At 33.1% G+C, this 11,718-nt stretch overlaps 1 protein-coding gene across 1 annotated transcript; it reads right to left on the bottom strand.

Moving 5' to 3' along the window:
* Positions 1–5,019: 5,019 nt before the first annotated feature.
* Positions 5,020–7,545, bottom strand: LOC149257331 (purple acid phosphatase 4-like). The gene is made up of 7 exons (XM_089369586.1): positions 7,388–7,545; positions 7,086–7,286; positions 6,796–6,952; positions 6,404–6,669; positions 5,658–5,786; positions 5,463–5,530; positions 5,020–5,373 (listed from the first exon to the last, which is right to left on the bottom strand). Exons 1-7 carry the CDS (start codon positions 7,403–7,405, stop codon positions 5,160–5,162), a joined length of 1,053 nt encoding a protein of 350 aa, XP_089225712.1. The 5' UTR covers positions 7,406–7,545; the 3' UTR covers positions 5,020–5,159.
* Between the last annotated feature and the right edge of the window lie 4,173 nt (positions 7,546–11,718).

The following is an 11,718-nucleotide window of genomic DNA, read 5'->3' as shown; positions in this document are numbered from 1 at the left end:
TTAACCATCGCCATTTTCATATCAAGTTCTGACCTCAATATACCTTTATATATCCTCCGATATTAATGGCTCTCGCTATCATGCCTCTTAGACCCAAGTTATTACAATTTGTTGATATCTCACATTGATTTCCCGACTCACCATGTTGGGTGGTTGACACCCCTTCCCTGTCGACTTCAACAAATGTATTCCAGGAAAGAGGTAGTACCTTGGATACTCCCTCCCTCAATAGGGATATCCTTGGGTGGCACATTGGGAACCATTATTTCCCAATGATGTCATCGGTCCCCTTGACATTCGACATCAACTCAAGCATTCATGTCAAGGTGGTGTCGTACTTAGTTACTGTTGCAGTTCAGTCATTTAGTCGAAGACCCCGCATCACTAAGCACCTCATTCAACAATGCTTACATTATGATACAGGGGAGGTACCCACAGTCGAAGACCTATGCATACCGCAACACCCATCAACAGTGCTTCACCTGGGTTATGCATAGGGGAACCATACTTTTCCCATTTGACCAGAAAGCACCCTTGAGGGCGTCAACAATTATCATCGTCAGCCATCAGCATGTCAACAACCACCATGTTGACTAAAAAATTATTAGTCTTTTTTCGATTGTAATCAATTCTGAATAGCCATCATAATGATCATGGTACATGCCCCCCCGGATGCGGGTGGCACAAATGAATTAAATGAGCATCATGACAGATTGTGAAACCAGGTACTGCCAGCTGCAGGGCAGCGTGGCTCCCCAGGTTCTCACCTCGCGCAAGAGGGATGGCGTTATTAAGGATGGATACTGTAGGATTTTTGCATTAATGGAGTGCGTTGTTCAAAGCAACACTGTGGTTGTTATAATCATGGCGATCCTGTATGTTCTCTTCACACCTCGTGCTCAGTCTGATTGTTCCGGGCCCTGGTTTGATGTGGTATGTGGTGACAGGCAGAACCTCGCAAACAGAGGCAAGCTCCAGGCCAGCTCTCTATTTTCCTAGAAGAGGTTCAATTACGCTAAGGTTCCCCACGGCAGGATTAGCACGGCTTTAAGGGGTAAGCTCTCTAAAGCTCTTGAATTTAGAATTGGACGTGTTGCATCTCCATCCTGGGCATTCTCTGTGCGTTTGATTCGGTCTCTGTGTCAATCTTTTTATCCCCCTGTTGTTGTCTCTGGTCTTTCTGTGCCTTCCCCTTCGCTCTTCATAATGGTTCGCCAGGGTGGGAGGAATCGTTCCGGGGGGTGACGTGGAAGCGACAAACATCCAACCGCTAGTCATTTTGTGGAACCTGAACAGTCGCCTATCAATCTTCCCTCCTCTCATGTGGATGCGCCTCCTCCGAGCCCTGTGCGCAAGCCAATTCCAAATAGTGCTTTCCAAACCACGCATTTCAAATTTCAAATCAATCTGAACATGCCTCTGATTACTGCTCACATCACTATAATCCTTTCAGAAGAAGAAAATCAAATCTCCCCTCTGTCATGCATGGCTCCTGATCCTTCTCAAAGCAGTGAGCATTTAATGGATGAGGGAAGCTTATAAGTTTGGTCAAGTTGAAACTCCCAAAAGCATTCCACCTCTTGAAGACATAAGTCCAGTGGCCGGGGAAGGGACTTTTGGAGCTGCAAGTCATTCCTTGGCGAACCCAGTAAGCGAGATGGGTGGCAATGAAAGTTTGAGGATTGGCAGTGCGTGTCTGGTAGCGGAGAAGACTCCTGGTGAGGATGTGGAAGTTTAATGCCACCTGGGCCTGTTTTTCTCCCTTTTTGGTTTTGATATCTCTCAGATGACCACTTCCAGGCAACTCTGCTCTCAGTCAAGGTTCAGCATCTTCAGCCTATTGTTTTGGCTTCCCTTCAGGGAAGTGGTTGTTTATTTACCGGCTGGTTTGCCAAGTATTTAGGCTTTTCTGCTGTCAATGTCTCTATCTTCGTTCTACGAGTCTATCTCTGGGTTCTATATCTGTTTTCTAGCTCTTTGTAACTGGTCTCCCCAGGTTCTTTTTGTAAGGGGGCAGTTCTGTTGTGTTGAGTGCTCTCGGGTTCTGTTCTCTGAGGCCTCAACTCTATGTAAAAATATTCCTCTTTTCAGTTAATAGATTTTATTTTTTGCAGAGAAAAAAAAATGATCATCGTACATGCCCACCTCGTATAGACACGCCATGCTTTGTAGGTTATCACCAGAGCATGGGTATCATTGATACTCAATCAAGGGGTTTTTCTCTACTCATCTCTGCAACTAGCTATCCTCTCTCTAAAGAAGTTTATCAGACTCTCCAAAAGAAATGAAAATGTGATGTATTTCGGCTATACATTTGCTCCTAACCTCATACATCAGGGGGAAATTGTTAACATCGAAAAATCGTACACTTGCTAGTACAATCCAGAAGACATTAAAAGTGTCCGACAAAATGCATAGGTGGACATTTTTCGAGTCAAATACATTATGAAGTTGTAAAAAATCAAAGTTCTTCTAAGGTCCAAAGTTTATAAAGGAAAATCAATTAAGTTCGTGCGTATATTTCTTCGATAAACGTGCACAAGCAGCATAACCTACAAAATCCGCTGGTAGTCAAAGAGGATGACTAAGCGATCTGAGACCACTTTGGACACTTGGGGCCGACTCTCTGACATGAGATCGGTCTAGTACAGTCGAATTTGAGTCACCTTGGAGATATGCAGCCCTAAATGGAATCCTCTTGTCCTACTCATGTGTCTTTATCATACATGTACCAAGAGAGGGAAGAAGGATTCAAAAAAATCTATATAAACAAGCCATGGGAGAACCAAAGCATGAGACATTGTTATGCTAGCCAAATTTTTATTTGAGCAAACCACCATTACATTGTTGAAGCCAAGGAAGTGAAGAGCACTAGCATGTTGGACAAATTGCTTCTAAGCAACCCAACATCTTAGTGAGAGAAGAGGAATCCACCCTTGGAGAGTCTTCACACTTCTTTGAGAGAGAGGAGAAACTTGCAAAGAGATTGAGGAATGAAACCCCCTTGTTGAGTATTTTTAAGCTCCATAGCTCAAAGAATTCTCTTCAAGTGTCTAAGATTCTAATTGTATTCAACCTCTACCACCAACAATCAATAAAGGGAGATTTTTCCATATATTATTGATGTGTTTGCTCCATTTGAGCATTGTTTTGTTTATGTACCTCTTTGTTTAGTTCATGTTCATGTATGCATTGTTTCCACTACTCAGAATATTTTGTTTATTTAAGTATGTCCACTAGGAACACCAATTTTGACTGTGATCCTTTGTAGGGAACAATCTATTGCTAAGGGGATGTCTTTTGGTACACTTTTTCTCCAAAAACACTACAACAACAAACAAATTTTTCTCCTAGAACTCAGAACTCAAAACCATGAAAACTAGATTGATTTTTCATTTTGTTTCATTCAATGTTATAGTGCATTATATACATGCCAAAACATTCATAAACTCATCAATCCAATAATATTGGATGAGAACATAACCATATTTCCTTTGATTAGATCTACAAAAACATTGAAAAAACCATCATACATAATACAATGCACAAAATCATTGATGGATCCACCCAGAGAAAAATTGGGGTGTTTCCCCAAACCCTATGTAGGGGGGCTACTTCCTCCCTTTAACAGGGGTGTTGCCACCCCCATGTTAGGATACCCAATGCATTAGAGTGTGCACGGGCCTACTCGTGCAAAGAATATAACACACACCCAACATGGACTTGTACCTTGTCCTTCAATTTTGGCCAAAAAATCAAAACCAATTATGATTCTCTTCCTCTAACTTTCATGTCTCTCGTGACCCAGGACCTCTCATAGGAGTTAGCCCTCTGATACTCTTTCTAGAGTTACTCCTAGACAAGTAGGAATTATATTCTCTAATAAGCAGTGATTTAATTTATATGGTTGGGCTAGTTTATTTTTATTTATTATATGTTTATATGGACTATCTTGCTTTCAAAAGATTATAACTTGAGTGGACCTAATGGCTAAGAGCATGAATTAAGAGAGGTCACATGTTCAAAGCCAGAGGGGGTAGACTTTAGCAGTGAAATTGTTATGTAGAATAGGTCTCTTATCCCAAACACATGATGATGGTTATTATTATTATTATTTTTTCTAAATCAATCTTTATTTAAATTATTATGCTTTATAAAAAACAAAATTAAAATTTCAAAAAAATAAAATATTTATAAAAAATAAAATATCTACTCTAAATTATGAAAGTTTGAAAGAAAGAAAAGGCTAATAACAAATATTTACTACTAAAATCTCCACACCTTAAATTTGATTAATATAAAGAAAAAACTGTATACAATTTCATAATAAAACAATAAATTGTATAATTTTATAATAAAACAATAAATTGTATAATTTTTACAATTTTATTGGTCAACAAAGTAATATATTTTTTAAATAAAGTATATAATTCTTAAATGAAATTAAATATTTCAGAGCATCATATTAAATCACAATTTTTATATTATTCAAAATTAATTATCCAATACTTTATTTTTTGAAACGCTGTTTTTAATATTTAAAATTAATTATCTAATATTTTAAGTATTAGGGGGTTTACGCAGTGCATTATATTAGATATCATTTTGGGATTCAACTGGGTTAAATAAGTCATTAACGTATGACCATTTCCATGAGAGGTAGTCGTAACTGAGTAATTTCTCATGATTTTGAATAGTTCACTTAGCACTCATTGCATCGGGTGATGCTCACAAGGGCGAATTTTTGAAAAATTTCTCCTAATTTATCATCAATAATATTTGATCTCAGATTTTTGTAAGACAATATTTCGAACCTACTAATAAAATTCCTCCTCAAGATATCCGGAAATTTCTCCCTCAATCTGTTTGAGTTGTTAAAAAAGTACTTATTCTTAAACGAAAATGTCTCAATGGGCTATACATTTTTTGTGAAGAATAGTGACAAAACCTTTAATAAACTCTTACGTCGAAAATTAAATAAGTTCTGGCATTCAGTGGTGGTAAAGAAAAACAAGTGAATTATTGACCAGAAACGAACAGAAAAGTTTATTTCTGACAAAGTACAAGGAGGCATGGCATCAAGATTCAAAACCATAGCCTGCCCAGATCCAACTGTCATTCAACCGCTCGTGCGTATCAGTTAGATTATTTGTGTAAATCTACGATGCAGACAACAATTCCTTCAATAAATTTAGTTCGTGTACTCTGTTCCCGTCCACGTCATAGAATACAACGTGCAACGACGTTGCTTGAATCTGGACAGAAAGGAATCCCTGACCGTTGTGAAAGAACTGCAACCCCTCCATGTTCGCCCCTTCTTTCATTCCCCTCCACGCTTTCGATCCCCCTCCGCTTGTCAAAAATTGCAGAGGACTGTAACACATGAACCTCAATATCAGAGCTCAATATTTTCTTATTATGTGGGGTTCTCATTTTCTTACAGTAACGACTTGTAAGTTTACCTGGTAACGCTGCTAATATGCTCCAAACAGTGATCATGGCCATTCATATACAGGTCCACTCCATAAGCCTGGATAGAAATATATGAGAGCAACACACATCACAGAAATTTAATAAGTAAAGGGTTCATGCTGGTGTGCATAGTTGATCAATTAATATTAAGAACTTAGCTTGTATAACTCATAACATTAATTTACTTCGATAATGGGCAGTATCTGTTGAATCATTTCCTGTGTGTCTCCATGTGTGCCCACACTTCGAATCGTATGATGACCAATTACTATTTTCCATGTTGCAGTCGAAGCCTCCAAAGCAACTTGCAGATCCTGCACCAGGGATACCACTTAAAAACCTTTGAAAATAAATGTATTTTAGCAAATGGGTATTGGAGATAACATAAACATCATTCACTTCAGTTAATTGGGATTATCTATACCTGTCTCCACTTGTATGAGATAGTTAATTGATGACCGCATAGCTAGTTAACTAGGATTGGGTGTTAGTTAATTGATAACTATATAGCTGGTTAATTAGGACTAGGTGTCAGTGTCTTTAGAATTAACCAGGTGCAGTGTTTTTAGTGGGTTCTAGATTCACTATTAAAGTTGTGTGTTGATATTTTTCTAGATTCAGTACTAAAGTTACTCTATAAAATATATTTTATTGAATTGTATTTTTATAATACTATGTAAAATATATTTCATTGAATTGTACTCTCATAATTCTATTCTATGCAGGAATAAAGTTCATTAATTATTTTCTTTATCAAAATTTTTATTTTTTCCCTTTTCAGTTTTGTTCATTTTTTTCCAACTAAATCCTACATATGTAAATTTAACTACAATCTCAGAACGAGTATACCCATAAAAATCAAATTCCTACTTTATTTCTAAAAACATGGTTATTCATGCTCTCCATCCATTCATTTGTTATTATGTAATACCTGTAATTGCTGGTCCAGATACTTTTTTCGAGGAAGAACTCCTCTCCAATCATATGTATTTTTACTTGGCTTCCAATAGTGATCAACAAACGGGGTGGTGTCTATGAAGAAAATATCTGTACTACCTCCACCACACTGAAGACCATGTGGACAAATGGTGTACCTGAGAATGAAGGATCTCTGGCACTGCCAGCGATGATCTTTGCTTCTCAGAGAAGGACTGAGTTGAGCTAAAGCATTCCCACGGTAATCATGGTTTCCTAACACTGTCCACCATGGCAATTTAGTTATCAACTTCCAAATATTCCTGCAATTCTTGAATCAATCTGTCGAAACCAACGATCTAAACTACAAATTAAATAGATAAAATATATACTATTTATAGATCATACCGCTATACCATGGTGTCTGCAAGCTTTTGGCTGTGTATATTCCAGAAAACGATTCTTCAAAACTTGGGTCATCAGTGCCAGTTAATCCATTCTCATAAAAGTTATCACCAGTAGAAATGACGAAATCGATGTCTAACTCCTCTCCAATTCTTCCCATCTGGAGCATGATCCCACCACAGAAACAAATTTAAGAAAATTACAGTTAATTGAACAAACTTTGTGATGTTCAATCAAAGCATTTTGTTCATTCATTCACAACTAATGATGGAAATTTCAAGACTAGCTAAAACCTGAGCAGCCACCCTAGACTGGTTGTAGAGGCCCTTCCTGCCCCAATCTCCAACCACCAAAAAATTAAGAGAATCTCCATTTTTTTTTTCAGATCGAACATGTTGAAGTGAACAATGTGATTTGTCAGTTAAAAAACTTAAGATAATTAGACTCATCATAACCACTGCCCATCCCATACTCCCGCTGAGCAAATTCTGCATCTGCAAACAAACACTTTCAAAGTCAGTCCTGCCAAAAAACTGCAAACCTAGTCCTGCCAAACAAAAACAGGTTTCCTAGTAAAAGCAAGAACGTTCTTCACCTCTGCAGGTCTGGCCATTCCCAACACTGCCACTGACTGCAGGAGGGGGAGATTTTCAAGATGAGTGAGTGAAGCACTAAATCAACAATACAAGGTTTGGACTGTTGCCACCTCCACATTATTGGAGGGAGCACCATCTTATCACAAGGATCCCACTGAAATAATGCAGTCCACATGTATTCCATGATCCTCATTATATCATCACTTTGGTTGCCACATAAACAAATCATGGCGTGGTTTCGCAAAGATCACAGATCTATTGTTTTGCTAAATTAGGAAAAAGCCTATGATATTCAGATTCCTCCATCATTGTTTTGGATCAATTATGAAAAGGGTTCCAATAATGTTCAGATTCCTCCATTATTGTCTCGCTCAAATCCAATAATGTTCAGATTCCTCCATTATTGTCTTGCTCAAATTATGAAAGGACTTTAGCCTTGTTGATAGAATCTCATGATGTGTGAATGAGATTATCAGGTGTAAATTTTGATTTGTCTGTAAGGTATAGATTTTTAATTTTTTTAATTGGAAAATAATTTTTTTATAATGAAAATAGTGTGTAATATTCTATTTTTTTATAATAATTGATTTTTAAAAATTTTAATATATAAAAGATGTATTATTTATATTCAAATTTATATATTTAAAAATACTTAGAATTTTAAAATTTCCCTTTTTTTTAAAATATTAATAATAAGTCTATTTATTTAGAGTAGAGGAAGACGTGGTATTTGTTTTGTGAAGGCAATTTGTGGTGTAAAGGTCAGCTATTTTAAATTTTGTGGGTAAAAATCTAGCCATATTAAGGATTAGTGTGGCTTAAACTTGATGACATCCACAATAACTTTGACTGCTTAGATATCCTTAAACCACTACTACTCAAACCACAAATTAAACATACTAATGATCTCAAAACTTATATAACTTAACAAAAATATTATTTAAATCTAAATTTATATTTCACATTAATTATTTTAAATAATTATATTTAAATATAAATTATATTATTTAAAAAATTAAATTTATGCATTGAGAAACTCTCCCACATTAAAATGGTTACACTAAACAAATCATCTCCCACATTAAAAATGTTACATTGAACACATCAACCCAAGAATAAGGTTGGCTGGATAGTCAATGGCCTGGGACACAAAACCTTATCACCTCCACTAGTCTACAACACTGAGACGTCCCACATATTAGGAATACTGAAAAAAAAATTAAAAAGAGGTTAGTGTTTGTCACGAAGTTCCAGGGGAAACATTTTTAATAAACTCACTTGTTTGTTTATAAATAAGGTTATGTTAATTCAAATCTAAGTTCAATCAAATTAATTTATTTCATGAAATTTTTGAATTTTGACATTAATATTAATATTTATTTTAAAAATATATTTTTATTTAATTATCAAAATAATAATTATTTTAATAATTATTTTTTATATTTTTATATGTTAATAATCTATTAAATATGTATTAATTAACAAAATATTCCATCAAAATTATCTATGAAAAACAAAAATAATACTTGCAATTCATATATCTTTATTATTAGTTTAACATACAAATAAAACATATCATAACAAAGTTAGTTTTATATATATCAAAACAAAAGTGATAGTAATATAATTAATATTTATATTTTTGTATGTATTTCAATAATCTATTAAATACGTATTAATTAACAAAATATTCCATCAAAATTACAAAAAATACTACTTACAATTCATATAGCTTTATTATTAATTTAACATAAAAATAAAACATATCAAAATTAATTTTATATATATGAAAACAAAAATTAATACTTACAATTCATACCTCTTTATTATTAGTTTAACATAAAAACACACACATATATATATATATATATAGATATATCATAATAAAGTTAGTTATATATATATGAAACAGTTATATATATATATATGAAAACAAAAATTAATACTTACAATTTATACCTATTGATTATTAGTTTAACATACAAAAAAAATAAAACATTTCATAACAAAGTTTGTTTTATATATATGAAAAGATAAGTGACACTAATGTGATTAGTGTTTAAAGTTGATTTAACAGGAAATTCAAACATGTCACAACCAAATTAGTTTTATATATATAAAAACATAAAGGATAGTCATGTAATTACTATTTAAAGTTTCAATTAAAATAAATATTTTTTTAATAATAAAAATACTTTTTAATATAATATTTTTTAATAATAATTATTTTTTTAATTTTTATTATATAAAAAATATATTATTTAAAATTCAAATTTATATATTTAAAAATATTTGTTTTTTTATTATCTATTAATAATATGTTTATTTAATCTAAAGTAAAGAGATATGGTATATATTTCGTTAAGGTACTAAGTGATATAGAAGTTATTGATTTTAAATTTTGTGGGAAAAATCTAGTCATATTAATCTCTAGTATGACCTAAATCTCACTCAAACTAATTTTGGCTATTTAAATGTCTTTAAATCATCTCAAAACTCAAATAACTTAACAAAAATATAAATAATAATAATAAAAATTAAATCTAAATATATATTTCACATTAAACCAAAATATTTTTTTTAATTATTTAAATAATATAATTATTTTAAATATAAATAATAATATTTAAAAATTTAAATTTATACATTGAAAAAATTCATCCGCCTAAAAAATTAAAAAATGTTACATTGGACAAATCAACCCAAACATATTGTTGGTGGGATAGTCAATGGCCATGGATACAAAACCTTATCACCTCCACCTTGTCTACAACACTGAGCCGCCCCACATACTAGGAATACTAAACCGAAAAAAAGGCTAGTGTTTGTCGTGAGGTTCAAGGGAAACATTTTTAATAAACTCACTTGTTTATAAATAAGGTCATGTTAATTCAAATCTGAGTTCAATGGAATAAATTTATCTCATGAATTTTTAAAATTTTAATATTAATATTAATATTTATTTAAAAAAAATATTTTATTTTATTTTATTTTATTATTAAAATAATAATTTTTTTTTATATTTTTATAATAATTTAATTTACTGTATTTTAATAATTTATTAAATATATATTAATTAACAAAATATTCAATTAAAATTATAAAAAATACTATTTATAATTCATACATTTTTATTATTAATTTAACTTATACACTAAGGCCGCAAGCTAAGTTGGATTTCAAATGATGTTGATATTATTTTGCTTGTTGAAACTTGGGAGCATGAAGAATCTAAGGTCCCTAACATAGATGGCTTTACACTATGGTCTACCTGGAACAAGCGATAACATAGATGGCTTTACACTATGGTCTACCTGGAACAAGCGATCCTTCCGTAGAGGCATTGGGGGAATAGCTTGTTACATTAAGAAGAACATCTCCCCCCATGCTAGGATTTATAAAAACGACCCTCACAACCAATATAGTTGGATAGAGATCAGAGACATTAATAATAAAAAGTCCTACATAGCAATATGTTATTTCCCCCCATTAATTCTAACTTCTATAAGAAGAAGAATCTAGATAAAACTAACCCTTACAATGGTTTAGAGAATGATATTTCTAGCCTAAGGAATGACGGTAATATCCTTTTAATAGGTGACTGTAATGCTCGAACTTCAAACAACCAATCTATTATTTTAAGCAATCATTCCAGCCTTAATCCTCTTTGGTTAGACGAAGACTCTACTTTGGCTAGTAGGTACAAAAGGAGCTCCGAAGACCTTGGGGAAAATTTGTTTGGGTTGGAGATAGTCAAGCTCTGTAGTGCTCAGGATCTCATAATTTGCAACGGTCTAAAGAAGTGGCCCAATTCCAGCAAGATGACCTGCATCCATGGACTTGGTAGCAGCGTGGTAGACTACGTTATTTCCGATCTCCCATTATACAATGAAATAATAAATTTTGACATCTTAAATGACCACGAACTTGACTCTGATCATAGGCCTTTACTTATAACTCTCAATTTTGTCATGCATAAAGTTCCCATAGAAAATAATACTTACAACCAAAAGAACTTAATATTTGATAGAAATAAAAATGATCTCTTTCTAAATGAATTAAAACCTAATTTGTTTCCTTTATCTAGTATAGACAACATAGAAGACCTCTATCATAATTTTACTACAACTCTCTCATATTCTATTAACAAGTTCTCAACTGAATTTTCAAATAATAAAAGAAATAGCAAAACCAATCCATGGTATGACAAAGATTGTAAAAGTGCGAGGAGAGCAATTAAGGAAGTTGTTGATGAATCTCTTAAAATGGACAAGATAAAAATATACAAAGTCCTAACTAAAAGGAAAAAGAGGCAATACATTCGTCAAAG

Source organism: Pinus tabuliformis, chromosome 6, assembly GCF_031772625.1.
Source record: "Pinus tabuliformis cultivar Carrire ecotype Pingquan chromosome 6, CPIR1, whole genome shotgun sequence".
Classification (NCBI taxonomy): Eukaryota; Viridiplantae; Streptophyta; class Pinopsida; order Pinales; family Pinaceae; genus Pinus; species Pinus tabuliformis.
This window is presented reverse-complemented; position numbering and strand designations above follow the sequence as displayed.

Coding starts and splice junctions, on each gene's coding strand:
- LOC149257331 (XM_089369586.1), bottom strand. Junction 6,670..6,795: donor GCAGACACCATGGTATAGCG/GTATGATCTATA, acceptor CATGGTGGACAG/TGTTAGGAAACCATGATTAC. Junction 5,787..6,403: donor ATCTGGACCAGCAATTACAG/GTATTACATAAT, acceptor TCCCTGGTGCAG/GATCTGCAAGTTGCTTTGGA.